General features: G+C 43.1%; 1 protein-coding gene across 1 annotated transcript in view; it reads right to left on the bottom strand.

Annotated features, from left to right (window-relative positions):
• Positions 1–6,731: 6,731 nt before the first annotated feature.
• PKP1 (plakophilin 1) overlaps positions 6,732–26,967 on the bottom strand; it is a 77,557-nt gene continuing 57,321 nt past the window's right edge. Inside the window, exons 5-14 of the mRNA XM_043963242.1 lie at positions 25,742–25,949; positions 22,017–22,194; positions 17,816–17,930; positions 16,399–16,554; positions 15,053–15,229; positions 13,777–13,930; positions 12,921–13,107; positions 10,990–11,071; positions 8,989–9,095; positions 6,732–6,894 (exon numbers count right to left, since the gene is read on the bottom strand). Of these exons, the coding sequence (XP_043819177.1) occupies positions 9,021–9,095; positions 10,990–11,071; positions 12,921–13,107; positions 13,777–13,930; positions 15,053–15,229; positions 16,399–16,554; positions 17,816–17,930; positions 22,017–22,194; positions 25,742–25,949 (1,332 nt within the window). The 3' untranslated portion in view covers positions 6,732–6,894; positions 8,989–9,020. The remainder of the gene's footprint in view (positions 6,895–8,988; positions 9,096–10,989; positions 11,072–12,920; positions 13,108–13,776; positions 13,931–15,052; positions 15,230–16,398; positions 16,555–17,815; positions 17,931–22,016; positions 22,195–25,741; positions 25,950–26,967) is intronic.

The following is a 26,967-nucleotide window of genomic DNA, read 5'->3' as shown; positions in this document are numbered from 1 at the left end:
TTGCTCTGTGAAAGATAGTCCGTTACCTGATTGGAGGCCTTTTCACTGTCTGTCCCCCACACCTGGAATTCTCATTCTCATTTCTCTCTCTCTCTCTCTCTCTCTCTCTCTCTCTCTCTCTCTCTCTCTCTCTCTCTCTCTCTCTCTCTCTCTCCATCTCCTAGCTTCCTGGTCTTCCTTCAAGTCCCTGTTAAAATCCTGCATTCTACAAGAAGCCTTTCTGATCATCCTTAATTGTAGTGCCCTCCTTCTGAATGATTTCTAATTTGTCCTCATTTGTGCATAATTGTTTGCAGTCATCTCCTCATTACATCTTGAGTTCCTTGAAAACAGACATTGTCCTTTGTGTTTCTTGTATCCCCATCACAGTGCCTGGCTGTGATTAATAAATTAATTGTTAATTATATTAAAATGAAATCAATTAAAAAATAATTTATTGATCATGTGGGTGATAAATATTTACTGACTGACAAAATAGAAATTCTTCTGATGGGAGTGGGGGAGTGTGGGGAGAGGGAAGCTGGTAAGGGTGAGGCAGAGGACAGTTCAGTAGAGAGGTCAATTGTTTCCAGAAAGGAGGCAGCCCATCCCTCAGAGAGGTGCCTATGTCCCCCTCAGACTTGAGGTGGGGAGAGATAAGGCCCAAGGAGATGGGTACCATGGTGACAAGACATTGGGGCTTGGGGACAGCAGTCAGGACGTACTATAGGTAGGGATCCTGAAGGTGAGCCCAAGTCAGGGATCAAAGTACCACTGAATGATGCTGATATAGGATTAGAAAGCACCAGGAAGATGGGCTTCTTAAAGTGTGGAAAGGAGATCTCTGGCATACTATGGGGAGGAAGCATTCAATCTGCCCCCTGCCATCACCACCTCCAGGACATAATCCAAGTAGTGCTACCCTAGTTAAAGGTTCTCTAGGCAGTGAGGAGCTACTGAAAGGTCTGAGCCAGGAAATAGTATGATCAGGGCTATGCTTTTGAAAGATTAATGATAGCAGTATGAACAGTTCCTTTGAGGGATAATAAGGGCTTAGCCTAAGATCATCTTTGCAGAAATTGAAAGGAACTGCTCCATTTATTCATGCATTCAACAAACGATGCACATAGTAAGTACCTTGCTAGGCCCTGTGGAGTACACAAAAAGGAATAAGATATATCCCTCTCCTCAAAAGTAGGACAGACACAAAGCCAAGGTTCACTGAATATTGGGGCCCTTGGGGCCCCTTCTCTGCTCTGGCTGGAGACAGTGGAGAGCTCTTCCCAGATCCTCAATGTAAGAAGGGTGCCCAAGGCAGCCATTTCTTCATTTCCCACCTAGCTGCATTCTTCTGGATTTCATCATGCACCCTTGCACCCAGTGGGTATCGTACTCCCCCCCACCTCCTTTTCAGTTTCTTTCCGTGTTGCATTTTCCCATTAGACTGTGAGCTCCATAAAGGGAGAGACTGTCTTTTGCCTTTTTTGTATCCCCAGCACTTGGCACAGTGCCTGAAACATAGTAGGCACTTAATAAATGCTTACTGACTAACTGATTGACTGAAAGACAGAACTTTAGAATCAGTGGACCCAACTCACTCATTTTACAAATGAAGAAACCAAAGCCCATGGGGGTTACAGAGGTAGACTGGGGTCCAGGACCCAGATCTCCCAATTTCCTGCTCTTTCTATTCCACAGTGATGCCTCTTTGTGCCTTTTACAAAAATGAGTTGTGGTCAGAGTTTGGTGACTAATTGAAGTGGGAGCTCAAGAGAGAAGAAGGAATCTGTCTGGAACCTGGGAAACTTCCTATGTCTGTTCAGGAATTGACCTGACTGCCACACCTCACTCTTTCCTTCACATCAGTAAAAATACAACATTTCCCCCTTTTCCCCTCTTGGATTAATGTAGCATACCAATGGAGTCCAAACCCCTCCCACACTGCCCTAAAGGAACCTGAGTGCCTATCAATCAAAAGTTTCCTGCCAGCCAATTAGCCAGCAAGAAACTATATTCCTATTAATGCTAATATGACTTCTTAAGACATGAGCTTGACCTCACTGTATACATCACTTAGCATACGTAGCCTGTAATTATTCACTGTGTGCCTTGCCTCCTCAATGAGACTGTGAGCTTCCTGAGGTCACAGACAATGCCTTGTGCATCTTTGTATCCACCTGTGTCTTCCCTTGAGAAATGCTGGTTGAATTCATGAAATACATCGAGCAGGGAGATGAAACAATGTGTATTAAATTCTGCCATTCCTTTCCACTCACCTTGGAATTGGATTCCCATGGGAACCTATGTCCTGGAATGGGGAGTGAGGATTTAGTATTTGCTGCAAACTCATGGTTCCTTAAGTAACTTGAAGAGCATTAGAAAAGGGATCCAAGGGAATGGACCAGAGAGCCTAATTGCCTCTACAGCCCTTGGAAGTAGCCCCCTGAACCTAAACCAGATGCTATGGAGTTAATGTGGGCAAAGACACTGCAGATTTCATGGATTCTTTCAAGCATCAGTGTGCTTTGAGATATTTCCAGTGCCCGACTGGCTACAGGATCAACACAGGTAAAATTGTGAAGGTGAACTTTGTTTCCAGTATCCCTTTACTGATACACTTCCTCCCACCCAAATCTAGAGCCTTCCATTCCCTTGGGCAGGGTTGCCTTGTCTACCAGTGTCTACCTACCTACTAGTGGCTGGTAAGAGGTAACCCTGGGTAGAATGAGATCGTAGCCTCTTTGTCAATACTACTCAAATTCATCCCCCTCCAAATAATCCACTTCTCAAAAAATAGTCCAAAGAAACTCCAGCAGTTTATTGATTTCCTATTTTTTTTTTAAAAAAAAAAGCAAATACATGGAGCGCCATACAGGTAAATCATAAGGTCCTCACACAAGAAATTCACATGGCTTAGTTTGGGAATAGAATGCTACCGCAGCCAGCTGTGTCCAGGAGCAAGAGAACAAAAGCTGCCTCAGAGTTTTCCACAGAACATCCAGAGACATATCAAGTCATTTATATCCCTTCTTCATCTCACAACACACAACTAAAGTAGGAAGTGTGTTGCTGGCCTACCAAGTCTTTAAGAGAAAAATAGAAGTGTATGCAATCTCTCTGCTTCCCCAGTGGGAACCCCAAGCATGGAACCAGTCCCCCATGCAGGGTACAATTTAAATTCCCAAGGGCTGTAAAGGTGAAAGTCAGGCGGGAGGTGTAGAGGTGAGAAAGGAGAGGTTAAGGAAGGACTTTATCCCAGAGCTTGTCTCAAAGAAAGAAGAATGCCAAGAGGGTCTTGCTTAATGAGAATGTTGTAGATATGGTGATAATTTTACCAAATAAAGACCCAGAATGGAAGAGCTAGATATCTTCCTTCCCAGAAGGCCATGTGGGGAACTCCCAAACTTGTATAATTTATAAGTGGGCCATTCCTGCCGTTTGCTTCCCCATTGTATTCCTCTACTCCTTCCACTTGAGAGAAGAGGAAGTTAAATAGAAGGAAAGTGACCTGCACACTAAGAGCTCTAACCCCCGCCCTAGGCATGTCCTCAACCAAAGCAACAACCATCACACAGGCCTCCTCTGACTCTCTCCCTTAGAGGACAAGATAAATAGCCCAGAAGAACCATCTTGATCTTGACCCATTGTCCGCTCAGGATGACCAACAACATATCACAGGGAAAGCTGCCCCTTGAGAAGCTGTCTCTTTTGTATATTACCCTAAGCAGTACTAAATGGGACAAAGCGAGAGAGAGCCAGGATCCAGACTACTTCCTCAACTCAGGAACAAGCTAAACAGGCCTTTGTGGCTACTATCTCTTTCCAGGGCAGTGATGAGAAAAGGGGAACTCCAAGAATACAACCAGGGGATGGATAATGTCTGCCTTAGGTTTACAATCAGTTTACTTAAAATTTGTTCCTATATTTCTCAATCTCTGGATCTGTGTTTTTAGAGTGCATGTGCGTGTGCATGGGTGCGTGCGTGCGTGTGTGTGTTTTATCCCATCATACCAGGAGCTTCCTGAGAACAGGAGCAATGTCTTTGCTTTCCTTTAGATCATCCCGCCACTGTCCAGCACAAGGTTTTGCATTTGGTCTTGAGTTGTTGGAAGAATTGTCATCTTGAAACCCTTACCAAATTCAATCCAGTAAGATTAGATTTTCAAGAACACCACTGGGAAGGAATCAGGCACAAAGGGGAAGAGGGGTGGTGCTCAAAGAAGACTTTTCTTGTTAGCAGGCAGTACTAACCTGAGACTTAGTAGGTGATTTCTAGGAGCTACCAACCCAATGTGAAAATTCAGTGTCAAATTATATTGAAGAAGTCTCTGGTTTTATCCTCCCCTATGCCTTTTCCCCAAATTCCAGCAGTTTAAAAGTAATGATTGTTATGATCATCCTAAATATTCAATACAAAGGGACCAGTGTCTGGCCCTGACTGCTCGGGAAGAGTAGGGATAGCTAAGAGAGAGAAGAGACACATTCTCCTTTCTTGATAAAAGATTGGAGCCATGGAGGTTTTAATGTCTAATAATAAGAATACTGTAGCATGGATGGGGTAAATATCAGGGAAGTAGAAACAAGAACTAAAGAAGGTTTTCTGAACCCTATCATTGGCTCTATCTTACAGTATATACATACATAAGATGGTTTTCTGCTTGAGGCTCTCAATGGGTCATCAGCCACCTATTATCTGAAATGCATGTGAGTTCAGTGACTTGACTGTTGATCAAATGAGATAATATCTGTAAAGCGCTTAGCACAGTGCCTGGCACAAGCAAGTGCCACATAAATGCTTATTCCCTCTCCCTTCCCTTCCTATACCTGATGGGCCTGCCTAATCAGAGCCATAATCCTCTAGGCCAGACTGGGAAAGACTGGGTGAAATCCCACCTGGGGCTGATCCTTAGGGAGTAACAGATGAGCACTGAGCCTCCCTTTCCCATCTGCATTTTACGGCAGAATGAGCTGGAACTTGTTCAACCAAATATGGATTGTAGGATCGTAGATTTAGGGTTGAAAGAGACCCGAGAGAGGTCATCTGAAATCAACCCTTGCATTTTACAGATGATGAAACTGAGCCCCAGAGAGGTTAAGTAAATTTGACCAAGGTCATGCAACTAGTGAGTGGAAAAGCTAGGATTTGAACTTAGCTCTTGACTCCAAATCCAGTGCTCTTCTTTCTATACCACACTGCCTTTCAAGTGGTCTACAGTCAACCAAAGGTATTTGTTCACCTGTCAAGGCTATGATGTAGAAATATAGACTACAGAATGGACTTTAGAGTTCTATCTAGTTCAACACCACCCCATTTGAAGCATATCCCCAGTAAGTGGGAAGCTTCTGCTTGAAGCCTATCAGTGATGGGGAAGTCACTACTTGCCAAGGCAGCCCGTTCCAGTTTGGAATGGGATGCAAGGGCTGGCTGGCATAGAGAGGTGTTTGGAAAAGGCACCAGAGGCAGATATCTCTCCTTGGCAGGTGGAGAGGGTGAGCTGTCTCTCAGAATTTGTGAGATGCCAATCTATATGGAAGCTCAATGCTAACTGGAACTCAGGGGGTGAATAAAGTGGCCTTTGAATGGGGCTGTACTTTTTTGCTGCTCTGGCTCCATCATTCCCTTTTCCTAGTGGGGCCAGTTTCCTTTTCTCCTTCCTGGAATCCCATCCCAGGGGTCCCTGGATTTGGGGGTCAGTGTTATTCACTTGAAGTCACCACCCCAAATATTCCCATAGCCTGACCTGTCGGGATGGCCGAAGCTTCCATTGAGAGGCACCCCGCCTTCTCCCACCCATTCTATTTGGAAGGCTGCATCCCAGCATAACCCTCAGATCTGGGCAGAAACCACTGTTGCCCGATTAGCATCTTGTGTGACCTTTGAGCAATATTTCCACCATCTGCATCTTACAACACATAGATTGAAAACTTCCCAAAGGTGGGAACTGCATCCATCAGTCTTGATCTCTGTATGACACTCAACCTAGCCCAACCCTATACATATGATGATGGTAATAAGTATCTCTTCAGCTCCCTTTAGCCCCTGCACTGACATCAGACAACACAAGCCAAAACAATCCCCCTTGATGCTTGTTGAGAGTCCCACAGCCTGCGGAAACCTGGCCCTTGTAGAACAGAAAGGAACAAAGCAGAAGATAACAGTGTAATACAGAGGGCATGGATCATTTCAAGAAATAGTTCACTGTCTGAGCTTTCCATAATAAAGGCTGAAGTCAAATTCCCTCCATCCAAAGCATCCTCTCCAGGTGGTAAGTGGCTTCGCTCAGCCCCTTGGGGCAAAAGCAAGTGATGGACGGCCTAGCCAGACATGGGTCTTCTCCTCTCGTGCATTGCTTCAGAAGCCTGCACATCTGATTATGATGGAGGCAGGGAAAAGTGGAATGGATTTTGCATTTAGAATTAATGCATTTAGAAGCTAACACAAAAGAAGCACATTTCATATCTGTCTGTACGTGAGACAGAGAAGCATCCTTTTCACCATCTTTTACATACAGTAGTAAAAATGGATGCCTATCTTCTCTTTCTGCTTATACTCTCAGACACACATACATACACACATGAACATGCATGCACACACACAATCATACATTACATATATATTTATATTTATATATATATATATATATACCATCTTTTGGAGAAGGAATTATTGACATCAGAGAAAAGCCCCTTTAACTCAGGAAAGTTCCCTCCCATTTCTACCCCATCTCCCCCCCCCCAAAATCCCTTGCCTATGACCCCAAGGTGGAAAAAAAAGGTTGTTTAAAAATATTTCCATTGTCCACAGTTTTCAGATTTTGTTCTAAATGAGTTCTAACGTTTCCAAATACTGCAAAGGGTGGACAGACCAACCCATCTGGCAAGACCTACAGTCTTCTTGGCTGGGTCACTGCATTTCTGGAAGATAAAAAGAAATCCACAAATAAGCCTTTATAAAATTATAATGCCCTCCCCCCAAACCTGATCTCTCCCCTTCCTGATCACCATAGCACATCCTAACAGTACCATATGTTTTTTTTCACTTTAGCATACATGTTTACTTGATCATGCACACACATTCATTCTCCCTCTCTTCTAATGCCTTACTGTCCCCGAGATGCTCTGTGATCCAGCAACACTTCCTATTCCTCACACAAAACCTCCTACTTCCCAACTCCAGTCATTTTCACTGGCTGTCTCTCACACCTGGAATTCTCTCTCTACCTCCTGGCTTTCCTAGCTTTCTTCAAAACCCAGCTAAATTCTTACCTTGGACAGGAAGCCTTTCCTGATCCCATTACTGTTAGTGCCTTCCATCTGTCTTTAGCTCCAATTTATCTTGTATAGACCTTGTTTTGCATACTACTTTGTTGCCTTTTCTGTGAGCTCTTAAGCGCAAGGCTAGTTTTTGTTTTCCTTTGTTATTCCCACTGCTTAGCACTGTGCCGGGCACATGGCAGACACTTTAATAAATGTTTCTTGATTTGTTAACTTATTCTCTCTCTCTCTCTCTCTCTCTCTCTCTCTCTCTCTCTCTCTCTCTCGCTCGCTCTCTCGCTCTCTCTCGCTCTCTCTCTCTGTCTCTGTCTCTCGCTCTCTCTCCCTCTCGCTCTCCCTCTCTCTTTCTTTCCCTCCCTCTTTCTTTTTCCCTTTCTCATTCTCTCCCTCCTCTCCCCTCCTTCCCTTCCTCTTTCCATCTGCTTCTCTCTCTTTTTTCTCTCTCCCTCTCTCTCCCTCCCCCTTTTTCTTCCCCCTTCCTTCCCTTCCTCTCTTTTTCTGTTTCTTTCTATCTCTGTATCTGTTTCCACATATGCGCGCGCGCGCCCGCACGCACACACACACACACACACACACACACACACACACACACACACACACACACACTCTTTCACTGTTCCATGTGTGTTTCTTTGCCTCCCTAGCAAGATAGTAAGCTCCCTGAGGACAAGGCAGGATGTCACATACCTCTTTGGCATCATCTCTATTGTGTAGAACAACTTTGGGCATGTTGTGGACCCCCAAAAGATCTACATGTTGAACTGAACTTAATTATATTCTGAATCCCTTTCCTTTTCTACTCTCTGTTGAAGCTAAGCTAAGCGCAAGGAGTGTTTGAAGTCTTCCTGAATCCAGAGCAATCTCAATTTGCATACAAGTAGCCCCTCTGTCTGACAACACACACTTTCCTGTCTTTCAGTCTCAGCTCGACAATCACCACCTCTGGGTAGCCTTCCCTGATCAGCCCCAACTTGACTATGGGCTCCTCTGCTCTGTGTGTGGCAAGCTGAATGTCCTCAGCTCTTGGATTCCAAATACTCAATAAAAATCTCATTTTGTGAGTGTTCTTACATCTTTTGCCCCCTCTGTTCTATGTTCCTTACTCAACTATAAACGATTTAAAATGTAGACTGTGTCTTATTTCCTGTGTCTTCATCTCTTTCTCCACTTTCTGTTCTCAAGTCCATATCCCCTATTCAGGACAGTGGGTGCTCAGTTCAGCCTGTAGGTTGACTGTCCATCCATCTCAGTGCAGGAGATCCTTGGAGCCCCACATCTGGCCAGATGTATTGGCTGGCAATGAACCCAGTTAATATAAGCCTAGTCAAAATTTCCCAGCACATACTCTGGGCCCTCAAGAAATCTGCACCAGGAATCCCACAACCTTGGTGATGTTAAAGACATGCCGTATACTGGGAAGAGGCATAATTATGGGTAAGAGAGTAGGTTGGCAGTGCCAACACTTATGGCATTTGGCATTGACAAGGATGACTATCTCTCTTCATTCTTTAACCTGAGGTTGGCCAGTTCAAAGACCCACCTGGATATCCCATCTGGGTTCACCTTCTGGAGCTCGATGTTAGGCTGTATGACAGTCAAAGGGGACATTGGGAGACCCTGATTTGACATGGTTATAGCACTGCCTCAACTTTGCATCGTCCTAAAGGAACAAGGCTCGTGGCTGTCATAACCTGGGGGAGGGGCCCCCTTGCCCTGGGATCAGAGGATTCTCACCTGCAAGTTGAACATGTGATGATGTCCTCTTCTTAGAACCGGGAGCTGAAGTTCCTCAGGACGTTGGTCCCAGTTAAGGATCCCAGCATATTCCTATCGAAACCTTGCTACAGGGAGAGAAACAGTGATAATATGAAGCACAATGGAACACAGAGAGAGGATGATCAATGACTGTCTACTAGCATAAGCTGTCATGCCAGAGGTCTCACTTTTTTGGGGAGCTCAGTCTCGGTTCTATACCTCACAGCTCAACCTATCTGACTACCAGACGTCTAAAAAAAGCAATTTAAATGGGGGTGGTCATTGTGATATGTGTGAGGACCAATAATCCATTTCCTTTAAGATATTTGACCCTGACTAATGCTATAGGGGTGTGTATTTGTATGTAGAGAGCATTAATTGAGGTTTTAGCATGTATCTATGTGCCAGGGATGACTAGATATAGATATAGACACACATATACATATATACATATATAATATATGTATGGATGTGTATATGTGTGTATATATGTAGGAGAGAGACAGAGAGCACATACAAAATCAGGGTTTTTAGCATGTGTACTAGGGATGATACATACATATAAATGTATATGCATATATGTGTGTGTACATATTCACATATATGGATATGAAAACACATTTCATTTCCACAAGTAAGTTTGGATTTCATATGTGCATGCTAAAACATAGCACCAAGACAAGCCTAGGCTGGCAAATAATTATATAACCTTTTACAGCAGAAGTAAACAGACTGGCTGCTATAAGCCTCCAAAGCATCAGGGACAGGGATGCAGTGGTGGCAGCTGGCCTATGTTTCTCCTGAACTTGGGCTATCTTTGAGAAACTTGGAGTCAGAAAGGCCTGTATTTTGATCCCACCTCAGACATTCACTGGCTAAGAGACCATGAGCAGGTCACAGGGTGATAGAGTTAGTACTAGGAGGGACCTTAGAAAGCGTCTTTTCCGACTCCTTCATTTTATTAGTGAAGCAACTGAAGCCCAGATTGGTTAAGTGACTTGCCCAGGGTCACATATAATAAGTGATAGAAGCAGGATGGAATCTGGGTCCTATGACCCTGAATCTAGTGCTCTTTCCATTTTATCACACTGCCTCTTAGGTAATTTTTTTTTTGGTGGCTTAAGTCACTTTTAACCCCTCTGAACCTCAACTTCCTCATCTGTAAAATGGGAATGATTCTATATAGTTTCTATATAACAAGGCTATTATAAGGAGCAATTGAGATGATAAAGGTAAGGTTTCTTGCAAATTGTAATGCCCTGTATACATTTCTGTTGTGATTATTTTCCTTTTATGCCTTCAGTTGCCACACCTGACCTAACATGCATTATGCATAAATTTTACTTTCAATTATCCATATAATGTAAGGGAGGTGATTGCATAGATAACCAATACAATTGTATTTTATTTTAATTCTGGTTTCACTTCAGAATGTACTGCATTCTTTCTTTCTTCAGTAGATTTCCTTCTGAAAACACTCTGCCTATTATTTAAGTAGACCTTCCTGCCTTACAGAGATAGACTAACGATCGCAGCTGTGGGAGGTGCTGCCCCAAAGCATTCTGGGTGAAAGGGGAAAAGACAAGATTGAATATGTACAGATCATTTCTTGATCCCAAGTACAGAACACTTTGCATTTATTTTGGTTAATTTCTGCCCATAATTTTTGCCTGTTGTAATCCTTCTAAATCCTTTCATCTACTATATCAGTTATCTGTCCCATGACATCTATGTCTTTATTGGAGTTGTTACTACATGTGGTGAACTTGAAGTCTCACATGGACAGACCCATGCAGCATACAACTTAAGACTACCGAGGGTATTATAAATCATGCTGTGCATACCCTTAACCTGCCTTTCCTTCTCCATCTTATCCACAGAAGTATCTCAAGAGACTTTATAAAATGCTTTACTGAGACCAAGATAGACCATTCCACATGAGCTGATTAGCATAGAGAGGATTAATGACCTTGTCCTTACCTGTCTGAGGACACTCTGCAGCTCCTTGTTTGACCACATGTCAGAGAGAAGGAGTCGGGCAGCTTCTGCAGCTTTCAGTGAACTATTGGGCAGAAGAGAAAAGACGTGGGTTAGAGCCATTGAGTCATGGGATAGAGCATTCATCCTTCCTCCCTTCCTTTTCCCCAAATAATTCCAATACACATAAACAGCCCAGCTGCTGGGCCTGGGAAACCTGGAGAGCTTCTTATGTCTGTAGGAAAAATAAGCCTTGGCAATGAGAGTCACCAGGACATTATCTACTCCACTAATGAGAGTCAGTAAATTTAGCTGAATCTCTGTATGGCCTAATCTAGCCCTTTAGCTCCATACATCACCCTCAGGTGGTGGAAGCATTTTCCCCATTCCTCACATTACTGTTCTGTGTTACTTCGTCCATCTCCCACTTCCTAAGCTTGAGAGCCCCTAGGAACTAAACATTTCCCCAATTCTCATTCTCTGTGAGAAGCAGTGGGTTGCAGTAAAAAGCATGCTGGAATTAGCATCAGGGGAGACCCAGGCTTGTTATAACATATCTAACACTTAGTGGCTGTGTGACCTGTGTGCAAGTCATTTATCTGTGCTTCACCTCAATGTTCTCATCTGTAAAATAATGTCATGCATTTAATTTCTACCTCCAGGGCTGTTGGGAGGATGAGATGAAAGTATATATAAAGGCTTTGCAAACCTTATGGTATTGTATAAATGTCAGGGTTTTTCCTTATTAATAGCTCTTACGGTGGTCAATGTTTTTTTTTTTTTCTTACATCTCTCTCCAAACTTGTCCTAACCCCTGGGAAGCAGTCCATGATTCTAATGTTGTTTTTCCTGGTCCTTCTCCTACCTGTATAATTGATTCTTCCTTCTCGGTCTCCTTTGCTGGATCTTTAAGTCACGCCCACTAACTGTGGGTATCTCCCAAGGGTCTGGGAGTCTCATCTCTTCTTTTTTTCCCTCTCTCTATACTAACTTCCTTGGTGGTCTCATCATCTCCCATCAATTCAATCATCTCTTCTATGTGGTTGATTTTTATTTTCTATTTATCCAGCCCTCACCTCTCTGCTTACCTCCTATCTCACATCTCCAGTGGCCTATGGGGCATCTTGAACTGGATGTCCCATAGATATCTTAGCTCAACATATCCAAAACCAAACCCATGATCTCCCAGACCAGCCTAAACTCTTCCCTCTTTCAAACTTCCCTATTACTGTAGTGCTTAACATCATCCTCTCAGTCATTCAGGCTGACAACCTAGCTGTCATCCTAGGCTTCTTATTCTCTCTTATGCCATATGTCCAATCTGGTGTCAAATACTGTTATTTCCACCATCACAATATCTCTCAGATAGATAGACAGACAGACAGACAGACAGACAGACAGACAGACAGACAGACAGACAGACAGACAGATAGATAGATAGATAGATAGATAGATAGATAGATAGATAGATAGATAGATAGATAGATAGATAATCTTATTTGATCTTCACAACAACCCTGGGAGGTAGGTGCTAGTATTACCCTCATTTTGTAGATGAGGAACCTGAGGCAGACAGCAGTAAAGTGACTTGCCCAGGGTCACACAGCAAATAAGTGTCTGAGGCTGGATTTGAAATTAGGTGTTCCTGATTCCAGGTCCAGTGTTCAATCCACTCTGTCATATAGCCACCTTCTGCTAGTCTAAGATCATTCACAAATGCCTTGATAAAATCTGATCCATCATTATTCCCCTTCAGTGGCAAGATCCCACAGGGATAGAGGCTTTGAAAGCCAGTGTATTCTCTCCTATCGCTGATTGGTAAGTCTAAGGGCTCTTCTTTGATGAAAAGCATGAGATCTCCACATTTAAAGTGCCCTCCCTTCCACCCCTTAAGACTGACCAACCTGTCGTCTTCCTGCCCTCACCCTTCTTACCCACTCCGGCACATGTTGACCACGTTGTTCAGCATGCTGCTGGTGAAGTACTGCTTTGCCATCTGGGGAAATGAGGTTATCACGTTCCTCACGGTGTAGCAAGCAGATGACATGATGTCCCCTGAGTTGCTGGTGTTGCCCGTCTGGCTAGAGAGGAGACGGGTCATCTCTGGGAATATTTGGTTTCCTTTAAGAGAAAAGGGTGGGAGGACAGGTTCAGGACTCAGGAAAATCAATGACAGGATGACATCTTTTAACTTCAACATGGCCCTGGCCTTTCATCATTTGGGTATCAGGAAGCATGGGGCTTCCTGTGGAAGATGCTAACTTGAAACTGAAAGACCTGTATTTGAATCCTAGCTGTGCCACTTAGGACCTGTGTGACCATGGGCAAGTCATTCAAACTCTGTGAGCCTTAGTGCTCTCATCTATAGAATGAGAGGGTTGGACTAGAAATTCTATAAGATCCCTTCTGGCTCATACTGGACTCTATCGGGACCCATCAAAGCCCATATCTGTCACTAAAGCCCTAAACCTTTCTAGTTAGAATCCTTAGACTCCCTGGTATGGTCAACTTTCTCCTTATCACCACATCCTGAGGATCTTTCCCTTAGTATTGCATTCCCTTTATCTCTTCATTCCACAATACACAGGCATAGAAGGTGCTTAATAAATGATTGCTGAAATAAATTTCTATCCCCAAACATTTGCCTAGGCTAATACAGACTCCCAAGATTCCTGTCCCAAGGAACTGATGGATAGCTATGAGTTTTCGCAGGATTTTTGGAGAGCCCTATGCTTAAGAGAGATTAGGGAAAAGATTCAGGAGATAAGTCCCATGGAGAACACCTCTTACCCATAGCTCTGTGCAGTATAGGATGTCGAGACATGTTACTCAGGAGGGAGGCTCCAGACCTCACCACATCGGAGTTGCTCGATTGTAGAAGGCGGGCAATTTGAGGCAAGCCTTTTTCCTTCAGCCCAATCATCTGGCTCATGCCACTGGACATCTAGGAAAGAAATGTAGACTGATCACTTGTCTTGGGGACTCCAGGAAAGATAACACCACTCCTAATTATCTATGGTACTAAGTACAAAAGCACTTTAAGGAATTGTGATTTCATGAGACTAGATGTTTTCTCCACTGGCAAACACAAATATAATCCCTCATTGCCTTAGTAAATTATCATCATGATTTCCTATGACTGAAAACTTTCAGCACCTGGTGGTCAATCATTTGGATTCTTTGACCTTAGCCAGGTCAGTTCTCCAACAATAGACACGTGTTCTATTACTAGACCCAAATTCACAATCTTTCCAGGTTGATCTTTCGCTATAATAGTATAGCCTTCAGGAAGCTAAAATCACCTCCATACTATAATGAGGCATTCCAGGTGAAATCCATTAGATTGTAAACTCCTTAAGGGCAGGTACTGTCTTTTGCCTCTTTTTGTATTCCTAGCACCCAGCACACTGCCTAGTACTTAGCAGATGCTTAATAAATGTTGATTGGTAAGCACAACAAATACTCAGTTGAATACTTGTTGGACTGAACCAGTTTAGGCCATATTGGACACAGCTCCAGAACCCAGAATGTTTATCTTGTAGAATTATCAAAGTAATTTTTGGTACTCATAAGACCATTGGTAACTGGGCAGCAGTAAAATATGGTAGGGAAAACTGGATTCTTCCAAACCCTTATAAAATTAAACATAGTCAAATTTCAGAAAAGGAATATTAATCTTCCAATTGGGAAACTCCATTGAACTGGGCCCTCTTGGTTGACAAAATTGCTCCTTATCCCAGTGTCAGAAGTGTGTATACTGTAACCTAAGGATATGGAGGAATTTGCATTTTGGAAAGGAATGGAAGAAAGAGGGGGAAAGAAGAGAGGAAAGCAGGAATTGATAGAAAGAAAGAAAGAAAGAAAGAAAGAAAGAAAGAAAGAAAGAAAGAAAGAAAGAAAGAAAGGAGGGAGGGAGGGAGGGAGGGAGGGAGGAAGGAAGGAAGGAAGGAAGGAAGGAGAGAGCAAAATTGAAAAAAAATGAGAGAGAGAGACAGACACACAAAGAGGGAGAGAGAGAGAGAAGAGGAAATGGTGGCAGAGATAGGGAAGTGGGCATCCTTCTCACCAGTCCTTTGCTAGCAGTGAGGTTCTGCAGGGCACCAGCACAAGCCTCCAGGGTAGCATCTTTCTTGCTCTTGCCCATGAGGTTCAGGTAAGTTCGAATGGCATCAGAGTGATAGAGCCAGTTACTTCCCTTTGGTTTGGTCTCCTCCTCAGGCAAAGGTAGGTCATAGTTGTTATTCTAAAGACATGGAAGATCATTAGGAAGACTCAACCAATGAATGTATCTCCTATCCACTTATCCCTACCTCTATACCTAGGTGTAGGGTTGGACTACCATGGTAGGAAAGAGAGAGACAATGGAAGTTCACCTGGCAAGCAGAGACAGCATCACTGGGCTGCCTCCTCAAAGTTTAGGGGACTCTGATGCGTCCCTTGGTTTTTTCCAATTTCAGCTCAAGCAGAGCAAATCCAACTGGGAAGGGCTAGAATTTGACTCAATGATCCTGACAACAGTAGGGAAGAATGGATTCTTTCAGACCCTCATAAAATTAATCATACTCATGCATACTGTGACAACAGGTAGTAAGATAAGTTAGTGCATGTTGAAAAACATGGTCTGTCACTGGCCACTTGGCCCAAATCTTCAATCCTGGGAACTGGAGGCATAGGCTGCCCTCTGGACCTCCTGATGCTTATTCCTCCCAAGTCAGGGACATTAAACTCAGTTCTCCATTGAGTGGCAAGGCATTTGACCTGGCTCAAGACCAAAATGCCACAAATAGGTGACTGCCATACTCAATCCTCATTTGGGAAGTCTCCTTTTCCTCTCATATCTCAAATACTCCTATATCCCTCCTTTCCCAGAATGGTCCTTAACCTGGGGTCTATAAACTCATTTTCTTTTTTAATATTGAAAAAATTGGTAATGCTATTTCAATGTCATTGATTGCCTTTCTAATCCTATGTATTTTATTTTATGCATTTTAAAAAATATTATTCTGAGAAGGGGTCCATAGGTTTCACCAGACTGTTCATGATACCCAAAAAAGAAAATAAGTAAGGGGAAAACTGGGAATCAGTAGTATGCTAGGAGAGAGTGAAGTGAGAACCCCAAAGTACCCATTATAATATTTTATTCTCAATTCCATACAGGGTAAAAAAAAAATCTGAAGGAGGCAGGCTCTCAGATGGGGACCATCCCTGAGAAGGAAGTAGGGAAATTATCTTGATTACAGCAAAGCCTGAGGGAAAAGGTAAACCATCTCCTGGGATGAGTGCCATCTCAACAGCGTGACAGTGTGTCCCAGATGGGTCCTGGCACTTGACCTCTCACTTTCCCTACATCCAAGTCCATTCCTGACAGTTTGCTGCCTGTGACTGCCCAGGGGAGGGAGAGGTGTTTCTCACCATCATCTTTTCATTTCGGTTGCTGAAGCAGCCTGTGGAGGACTTGTCAGTGTAGGTATTGCGGGTGTTACACTCCATCTGGCTATAGCGGGTGGGCACTTCAGCATCCAGTCGGTAAGACAGATTATGCAGGATACACATGCAGTTCTCCACAGACTGAAAGGCAAGCAAAAGTAGAGGGGTCTGAATTCCCTGCCCAGCCTGGACAGGTCCTCCCCTTCCACCCAGAGGATTCATCATCCACACCAGGAAAGTCTCAGAATGAGAGAATGGCTGCCCCAGGCAGTGCCTGGGAGGAGGGCTAGTGGGTCATTACAACCATTCTCTATCTTTGCACCAGCTCTGGGTAACAACGATAATCTCCAATATCCAAAGATCAAGGGCCATGTCTTTGGGCTTTGGAGAGCACCATAATAGCTCCCATTTGTATAGTACTTTACACTTTATAAAGCACTTTCCTCAAAAGAACCTGTGAGGCAAATAGCCCATGAGAGTATCATTACTTCCATTCCACAGAATGGAACCAAAATTTAGAAAGCTTAAGAAATTTGCCCTGAGTCACCTTGCTAGAAACTTTCAAATTGTGTACTTATAAATATCACAGGTTCATAACTCTATGAACCCAATGCTCTTTCCCCAGTCAATTGTATTTATTTGACTGGGGGTGGGGACAAAGTGGCAGGGGGTAGGAAAATGGCAGCAAATTTACCTAATCATGCCTGGTCCAGGCTGATGCTAGAATTAGTGTATACTGTAGAGCCAGGGATTACACATTTGAAGGGATTATGTCTCATAGAGGAGAAAAATTATGTGGAAAACTGAGAGATGGCCCTAAATAACCAGGGAAATGGCTTCTCTCCTAAAGCTGGATTTTTGCTATCTACTTTGACAGACTACTTTGGTGGCAGAACTCCTCCAAAAGGAAATGACTCTCTGTGGCTAGTCATTGCTATTAAAAAATTCAGAAAGATCAACTCTCCACCTCACCAGTGCCACAGTGCTTCTCATATCATCTAAGTAACTCCCCAAAACCCAAAGCCTCTAGGTTTTGTTTCCATGTGCCAAAATGTCATTGAGACGGAAAGAACCAATCGAATCCATTAGGCCCAGACTTGGCCTCCATGTTCTACTAGTCTACAATTCTACACACTCTCTTGGACGTCACTCTCCACTGATCTTTGGGACTACATACTGTCTTATTTAGGAACTTCCATTGACCTAGATCATTGAACAAGCTTCATGGTTGACTTGGCTTTTGAGATGGGAATGATTAAAATGTAGGTACCAAAGCTGACACTCCCATTCTTGGGCTCTAAAGTTGAGTTTGTTGAGAAGGAGAGGTCAACTTCTGAGTATGTAGGGATCTCTGAGGAGGAGAAAGTCAAAAAACTAGAGTCCAAAGGAATTAGGCTCTTACCTTGTCATCACAGCGACTGGCTGCCACACAGTTCTGGACATAGGCTATAAGGGAATCAATCAGCCCTGGGTAATTACGCATGGTTTGGCGTCCAGCATCCGCTGAGCTCAAGTTCCTGAATGAAAAGAGAAATATTAAGAAAATGAATAGAAGGGGAGAGAAATGGAAAGAAGAAAGAATTTGTTCATTCAGAAGTATTTAAGTCCTTACTATATACAAGTATTATACATTGTACTTAGGCTCAGGGTCCAAAAATAACTCCCCCCCCCAAAAAAAAAGGTACCTGCCCACAAGGAACTTAGATTCTATGGAAGGGATAATACAATGTGCACATCGTCAAGGAAATACACAACACATTCAAAGTTAATACAAAGTGATTTCAACGAAGAGCCCCACAACTGGAGAAATCAGGAAAGACCTCATAGGAAATGACATCTTAGCCTTGAAAAGAATGGGGAATTCCAAGAGAGAGAGAAGTGAGGAGGAAAACCAGGTGGGGACAGCTGGTGTTTTACCCTAGATACAGGAGATGGAATGTTATGTACAGGCAGAGGTGTGCTGGGGCCAGCTTTGCCAGCTTTTAAGCTAGATTTTCAGCATGAGGATTTATGCCTTAGAAACCAGTAAATGCTACAAATCAGGACTCGAGTGTTTTGTTGATCATCTGGACTTAAGAAAGTAATGGATAATATGTTCATAAGGCAGACTATACTTAAAAGTATGTCATGCAAACATTTTTGGAGGATTAATTGTTAACTATATCCAGCCTGTCCCTGTATACAGGGAACAGAAAGCTGACCAGTGTGGCTACAGCACACAGCGAATGAGGTGGAGTAATGTGAAATAAGGCAGGAAAGAGACTGGAACCAGGCCGTTAGGAACTTTAAATGCTTAACAGAGGAGTCTGCATTTTATCCTAGAGGCAAATGAGAGCCATTCATTCATTCTCTCTTTCATTTATTCATTTAATAAGCATTTATTCAGCGTCTATTGTGTGCTAGGTGTTTGGAATATGAAATCAAAAACAAAAGACTTGGGGGCAGCTAGGTGGCACAGTGGATAAAGCACCAGCCATGGATTCAGGAGGACCTGAGTTCAAATCTGACCTCAGACACTTGACACTTACTAGCTGTGTGACCCTGGGCAAGTCACTTAACTCTCACTGCCTCACCAAAAAAAAAAAAAAAAAGACTTTGCCCCCATGTAGTGTATATTCTCTTGGTAGGATAATATCATGTATACACATAAGTAAATACAAGGTCATAGATGTTTCTTAAGCAGGAGAGTGACATGGGTGGATCTATGCTTTAGAAATATCAGTTTGGTAGCTATTTGGAGGATAAATTGGAGAAGGGAGAGACTGGAATCAAGGAGACCAATTAGGGCACCATTGTCATCGTCCAGGGTGATGATTGTATGAAAGGAGAGAGGGAGGGGAAAGAGGGGGAGTGGGTAGGAGACCAGTGGAGAGTGGGAGAGAATGAAGAAAGGAAACAGAAGAGAATAAGGAAATGAAGACAGGGGAAAGAATGAGGGTAAGGAGTGTTTTGGAGGAGAGAGAATGGGGAAAATAGAAGGAGAAAAAGAAAGGATAAAGAAATAGAAGGAAAAAACATACAAGAAGATGGATAAATGCTATCTTATACTGAAAGAGGCTAAGATGTGGCCCCATTTGAACTCTGTCTCAACACCATCTTCTCTGACCCACTTTCTGCCCACTCACTCCTCATGCCCATAAGGTTTTACAACCTTACCACTGACTGTTGTGGTTGGCACTCCACACAAGCCCCTGGCAACACATTTGCCCCCAAGTGGGGGTACTCGATCCATAGAGGCCTAGAAGCCCCCTGCCTCTCAATGTTTCTTCTGTTGGGGGCACCTCCCTCTGGTGCCCGAGGACACAGGTTAAGTGGCTGTTCGCCAGGGACCTGATCCACCTCCCCACCCAATACTTTAAGCAGGCAAATGTGTTTTCCCAGCTGCCACATTAGGCAGCTTCCCAAGCAATCTGGGCCCATCTGCCTGAGGTGGGTGGGGCTGCTTTTCTCCCCCTCCAGCAGCTCCATAAAGGCCTTAATTACATGGCTTTTTCATCTCCAAGCCTCACTGTGCCTCAGCAGGCTATGGGGCAGGTGGTCCACTGGAGAGGTTATAAGGAGAAGCAACAAGTTGAGGCAAAGAATCACATGCAAAGAAACTCTCTCTGGACTTCCCAAGAAACCTGCAAGTTCCCTCAGTGGAAAATCTTTAGAATTATGTGATGTTTCTATAACTAGGTGGCACAGTGGATAGTGTGCTGGGCCTGGAGTCAGGAAGACCTGAGTACAAATCCAGCCTCAGATACTTGCTGGCTGTGTGACCCTGGGCAAGTCATTTAACCCAGTTTACCTCAATTCCCTCATCTGTAAAATGAGCTGGAGAAGGAAATGGCAAACCACTCCAGTCCCTTTACCAAGAAAATACCAAATGGGGGGGTCACAAAGAGTCAGACATGACTGAACAACAATTAAAAGTATTCATCTCCTTTGACCCCACTGATCCTTATTACTCAGCATATATATTCAAAAAGGTCAAAAACAGAAAGGTCCCAAATATATAAAAATATTCATGGTAGTACTTTTTGTAGCAGCAAAAAACCAAATCCAAACCGTACACTGGAAGGGGAGTAAGTGTATTTGGATTGGAGAACGGCTGAATAAATTGTAGTCTATGCATGTGAAGGAATCTTATTGCACCATAAGAAGTAATGAATTTGAAGAATTCAGAGTGACATGATAAGACTCATTTAAACTGATACCGAATGAAGGTAGTGAAATCAGTAGAACAATAATGATGTAAATAACAACATCTCTAAAAGGCATCAGAATGCATATGAATTGCAGTGACCAATCTTGATTCCAGAGAACAGATGATGGGACACACCTCCCTCCTCTCAACAGAGAAATTTCAGTAGAGAGGAGGGGAACTATGTGTACAGGTTGTTGCATACAGTGTTAGATGAAGCCTCTGCCTTGGTTGATTTTGCTTTAACTGTTTTGATTTATTATAGAGGAGAGATTCTGTGGAAGAAGAGGCTTCTGCAAAGTGACTGGGAAAAATAAAGGGAGGCGATAAATCCTTTTTTTCTTTAAGAAGAAAGTCTCCTAGTGGAAAAGATTAAAGCCACTGAAGCAAGGCATAGATGTTAAAGGGGGGGGGTCCCTTCTCTGAGTACCCCCACTGAGTGGCACAATATCTGCTGTTATATAATGGTCACACCCAAATTCCAGCACCCAACAGCTCTTGCTGAAACCGCCTTCTACCCTAGCCACACCCTGGCTTGGAACTTGGAACACTGGGCACAGACATGGTCTTTGTGCCAATCTGTATAACACAGTGGCCCAAGGCTGAAAGTGACTCATTAGCAGAAGCCTTTGTGTGGGGAAATTCTCTTCAAACAGCACAGGGAGTGCATTTGGGTGAATAAAAGAGAGAGAAAAAAAAAGAAAAGAAAAACAAGAATTGAATTAGTTAGAACATTAAGACATGGGCAGTTGGTTCCTGGCCAAGTGTTAGCTATTATACTTGAAACGTACATGCGCATACACATGCTGCACTGTGAGAAATGATGAGTGTGTAATGTAATGAACATGTAACACATGTAAGAATTTAATATAAATGAACACATAAGAAATGAAGAACATGGAATACAATGATCATGCATAAGTGTACTAAACTATGAATACAATGAACATGTAATATGTGTAAGAAATGATGAATATAAGTGAGCATGTAAAACAAGTAAGCAAATGTAAGAAATGATGAGTATAAAGAATTCCGAAGATTGTCAGAAGACTGTGAATTGATGGCAAGGAAAATTATTATATACTCTCTCTATATAGGGGTATATGTATATGTATGTGTGCATGCACATATGCATATACATGTACATATATGGATGTGGATATACACATGTGTGTATATATGTATTGTATACACACATACATTCTTTCCATTGACATTGTTGTAGTCATTATGTACACACAAACAACCTCCTCTCTCTCTGTATATATATATATATAATACATATATACACATACACATATACATACACACACACATACACATATATGAGACTAGAAAGACCCCACTGACTGAGGTGCCAACACCAGGTTGTTCTATGTTGTGCCCAGTACAGCTAAAGGCGAAGCCTGCTTCTCACCTCAAACAGCCGGTGGCATTGAAGAAAACTTCGGGGTCTACCGTTTCCCTGGACATGTTGCTGTTGCCATCACACCAGCCAGAGAAGGGGATGATGACCCGATCAGTCAAGACAGGAAGGGCTTCATTGATGAGTTCTTGCTTCAGCTCATCAGTTGAAGACAGGTTCCAAAGCAGGCCTAAAGAAAGAAGGGTCTCCCTTTAGCCAGAGCCCTTTGGTGCCAAGCTTCAAGGAGAGTTCACCAATTCATCTTTCTGCCTGGCCTGAGCCTGTTTCAATGCCTTTTCTCTAACAGACTCTCTATGACATACCTGACAAGTGGTCATCCAACTTTTGCCTTAAGACTTCCAGGGATGGGGAGCTCACTACCTCACAAAATATCCCATTCCTCAGCACCTGGAGGCCCTGTCTTTTCAGAGGTCCTCTTGAGTTGTCTTAGGAAGACAACTGCTTTACCCCTTTATTCTTGCTGCTCTGCATTCATTTCATGGAGATTTTCTGTCTCAGAAGGAAATGTGGAGAGTCTGGAAATTGCTGACCTACTCCACCATCTTCCCAGAATCCTCATCCATTTCCAGATCATTCTAACAGTAAGAAAGGCTCTCATGTAGACATTAACTCTCAGCTGTTCCCAACCAGATGAACAGCTCCCTTCTAAGGAACTCACTGTCTCATTGGTCCTCGGGTGTATCGCTTCCCTCCCTAACTAGAAGCCAAACTCTTGGAAGACATAGTTTTTGCCTTGGGCTTCTTCATCTTGCACAGCATGGGAAGCAGTGTTGCACAGTGGATAGAGTCTGGGGCTTTGAGTCAGGAGGCCTGGCTTCAGACTCAGCCACATATTAACTATGTGACCATGAACAAGTCACAATATCTCAGAGCTTCCTTTTCCTCAACTGTAAAATAGACTAGAAGAATTTCCTTTCAGAACTGCTGTGAGAAAAGCACTCTGCAAACTAAATTTTTAATTCTTTTTTTTTTTTTTGGTGGGGCAATGGGGGGTTAAGTGACTTGCCCAGGGTCACACAGCTAGTGTCATGTGTCTGAGGCTGGATTTGAACTCCTGAATCCAAGGCCAGTGCTTTATCCACTGCGCCACCTAGCTGCCCTCTGCAAACTTTAATTTAAAGTCACTTAGTGTTAGCTCAGGGCTGAGCACATCATAGGGGCTTAAAAGATATGTTGCCTGAGTGATTATTTTGACTATGTATTTTGGCATTTAATTATATCCAGTTTGATACTGTTCTTTAATTATTTCCTGTCTGTAAGACTGGTGTCCACCTGGATTTTAAGTGCCTCAGAGGCAGAGACACCTCTTTTATTACTGTTGTTGTTAAGTAATATTAATAGTGAAATAAAACAATGTGGTTAATAACATAATAATGGCTCTTATTGTTTGTTTACACTTTCAAGGTTTGCAAAGGACTATTTCTACAGCAAGCCTGAGAGGGTAATAATGCAAGTTTTTTTTGTTTGTTTTTTTGTGTTTTTTTTGGTGAGGCAATTGGGGTTAAGTGACTTGTCCAAGTTCACACAGCTGGTAAGTGTTAAGTGTCTGAGGCTGACTTTGAACTCAGGTTCTCCTGACTCCAGGGCCGGTGCTCTATCCACTGTACCACCTAGCTGCCCCTAATGCAAATATTATTATCCACATCTTCCAAATGAGGAAACTGAGGCTCATGGCATCCATAGCAAGTTCTGCGAATGCAACAGAATTCTAATATTTGTTGAATGAAACTGCTCCCATTAGATATACTTTTTCACCAACTGTCTACTAACTCTATCTCCCTTTGTTCAGGTGGCCCCCATAAAAACCTAAAATAAGCCCCTGCTTCCATAACTCAATCCACAGTCCCACCTCTGGAAATACAAATCAAGCTTTGCCTTCGGACCTAAACTAAGTATGTCCAGTCAACTGCTAATCCAAACACAAGTGAAGTTCATTTTAAGACTAAATCTGTTTTGTTTTTTTCATTTCTATTCATTGCCCCTCTTTCTGCCTCTGAGGGCAAATCTAATCTCTCTTTCACATCACAATCTCCCAATTCATGTGTACCCTAAGGCTTTTTTTTCCCTACAGGCTAAGGATCTTCAGTGACTTCAACACATCTTTATACTGTATAATTTTGAGGTCCTTCACCATCAAGCATGCCCTTCTCCAGATGGGTGCTCTCCACCTTATTAACACCTTTTTTGAAATATAGTATCCTGAACTGAACACAAATACATGTGGTCTGACCAGGTATGGTGTGACTAACCTTCTTCCTGAAAGCTAAACCTTTCTCAGTGCAACCTAAGATCTCAATAGCTTTTGGGGTTGTCGTATCACACTGTTGCTTTGTATCAAGCTTTCAATCCACTAAAAATTCCTTTTCAGATGGACCACTGTCTAGTCTCCCTTCTCCCATATCATTCTTGTGAGGTTGTTTTTTGGAACCCAAGTGTAAGACTTATCAACGTTATCAACAATATCAACATTAAATCTGATCTTTCCCTATGTTCTGTATATACTCACCTCCCCTAAGGTATCTGTCTTAAGCTGTCAGCTCCTAGAGAGCAGGCAAAATGTCTGTGTAACTTGCTCTACAGGTAGATAGGTGGCATGGTAGATAGAGCATCAGACCAGGAGTCAGGAAGACTTGAGTTTAAATCTGGCCTTAGACACTTGCTAACTGTACGATCCTGTGCTAGTCATTTTTTTTTTTTGCAGGGCAATGGGCATTAAGTGACTTACCCAGGGTCACACAGCTAGTAAGTGTCAAGTGTCTGAGGCAAGATTTGAACCCAAGTACTCCTGAATCCAAGGCCAGTGCTTTATCCACTGTGCCACCTAGCTGCCCCTGGGCTACTCATTTAAACCTGTTTGCCTCCATTTTCTCATCTGTAAAATGAACTGGAGAAGGACGTGGCAAAGCATTCCAGTATCTTTGCCAAGAAAACCCCAAGTAGGGTCACAAAGAGTTGGACATGACTGAAAAATGACTGAAAACTTGCTCTATCCCATACCCAAAGTGGTACCATATGCCATTAGGCACTTAAGAAAAATTTTGATGATGATAATGAGCTGAACACCACTATTGTGTATCTCTAGAGTTACCCCAACAGTTCTATTTGTTTGGGGGCTCCATTCCTCCTTGTCATGCCCAACAGTAAGCTCATATTTACTTTTTGGGGAAGTCAAATGTTTATACCCTCCCATTGAAAGGAAAGTCCACTTTGCTAAGATAATTGTCAGATGTAGCACCCACCAAACCTATTTCCCCTTCTTCTGAAATACCCATTGGCCTTTGACATCAGTATTTGATTCCCAGGCTTGGAACATAGGTAGAGTGAAAGGAATATGAACTAGTTCCTGGAAAACTTTGTGTAATTACTTGTCTTCTCTTGGCTTCAGATTCTTCCTCTGAGAACATTGGACTAAATAATCTATAAGGCTCCTTTAGCTCTAGAATTCCATGACTCTCATATTTCTGAGCCCCAAACTCTCTGAGCTTTATTCCCTTGCTGCCTCACAGTACTCCCCAAACAAATGACACAGGGCCCCCCAAGAAATGGAGACTGTGGCCTCTATTCACACTGGTCACTTACCTTACATGACCCTACAAACTAATCCCGAGTTGCCCAAGAAGTTTCCTGTCCCCACATCTCCATTCCCTTAGCTTCCCATAGGAAGCAGAAAGGAAGAGGGAGAAGAGACCGATTTTAGGCAAGAGAAAGGAACTCACCAGTGAGCTGCTTCTGGATCTCAGTGCTCCCAGTCCTTCTCAAGAGGTTCACAGCCTCCAGGATCCCATTCTGTCTCCTGGTCTCCAGCTTGTTAGTGGAGCTTCTGAAGACCAGGTTGCGGAGGGCTCCGGCGGCAGCTTGCTGGACATTTTGATTAGGGCTCCGCAGAAGAGACACCAGTTTGCAAATTCCTCCCAACTGGTACACCTAGAGTAGCAGGGAAGCCACCAACACGAATAGTCAGAGACTCATCTCAAGGCTGGATGTGGCACACCAAGGGAGCTAGGTGGCACAGGGGATAGCGTTTAACCAAGCTACATAAATACTATTAGAACAGTCTGTTCGAATCCTCCCAAGAACCACTTAACATTTCTTCCCTTCTTTTGTGTTCCAGATCAAGGCCACTATACCCAGCTCTCCCCTTCCTCCCCCAAACCCTGCTTGAATTCCTTCCTCCTTTCTTACCTCTCACCTCACCGAGTAGTCATTTTTCAAAGTAGATTATCTTTCAGGCCAAAGAATCCAATTGGGTCCCGAATTCTTTGAGCTAATTATCCATATAACTCCCAAAACTATCCCTGTATGGCCTTTAGAGAGTAATCTCTGGCTTGGTCTCCCTAGGAACATCGTTGTTCAATGATCCCAAGGTTAGAGATGGAGGAGTTCTTGCTTCTCACTACTACCAAGAGAAATGGCATCTATCCTGCCTTTTAGGTGGCATGTATAGGCCATGGAATAGAAAGGGCATATGGGGGGCAGGAAGAAGGGGGCTATTTAATTAGACTTGCCTAAGAGATTCCCTAAATTTATACATAGTACCAAAAGGCCTCTTCCATGATTGTGTCTATACTGGATACTAGAGCAACAATTTAGATCTACATTGAAAGGGCAACTTCTCTTACGACAATGAGAACTTTTGCTTTAGCCATGGATACTGACAAAATCATCTAGCTTGGAAAAGTCCCAGAATCTACTTCATCCACTCAATAAACACAGTACCAGGGGCTATGCTAAGTGTTGGGGATACAAGAATAAAAAGGAAATAGTCCCTCTCTGTCCCCAAGAAATTGATATTCTATAATAGGAAAAGAATGTGTAGACAGAAAAATAAATACAAAATAGATTAAAAAGTATAACCTGTGGTTTAGAGCCTCCAAGCCTATGGGCTCTCAGGGACCTGGGTCTAATTCCCCAAAAGAGTCATCTAGCTCATTGTCACTATATG

The sequence above is a fragment of the Dromiciops gliroides genome, chromosome 4 (assembly GCF_019393635.1).
Source record: "Dromiciops gliroides isolate mDroGli1 chromosome 4, mDroGli1.pri, whole genome shotgun sequence".
Taxonomy (NCBI): domain Eukaryota; kingdom Metazoa; phylum Chordata; class Mammalia; order Microbiotheria; family Microbiotheriidae; genus Dromiciops; species Dromiciops gliroides.
The sequence above is the reverse complement of the archived record's forward strand: the minus strand, read 5'-3'. Positions and strand labels throughout refer to the sequence as shown.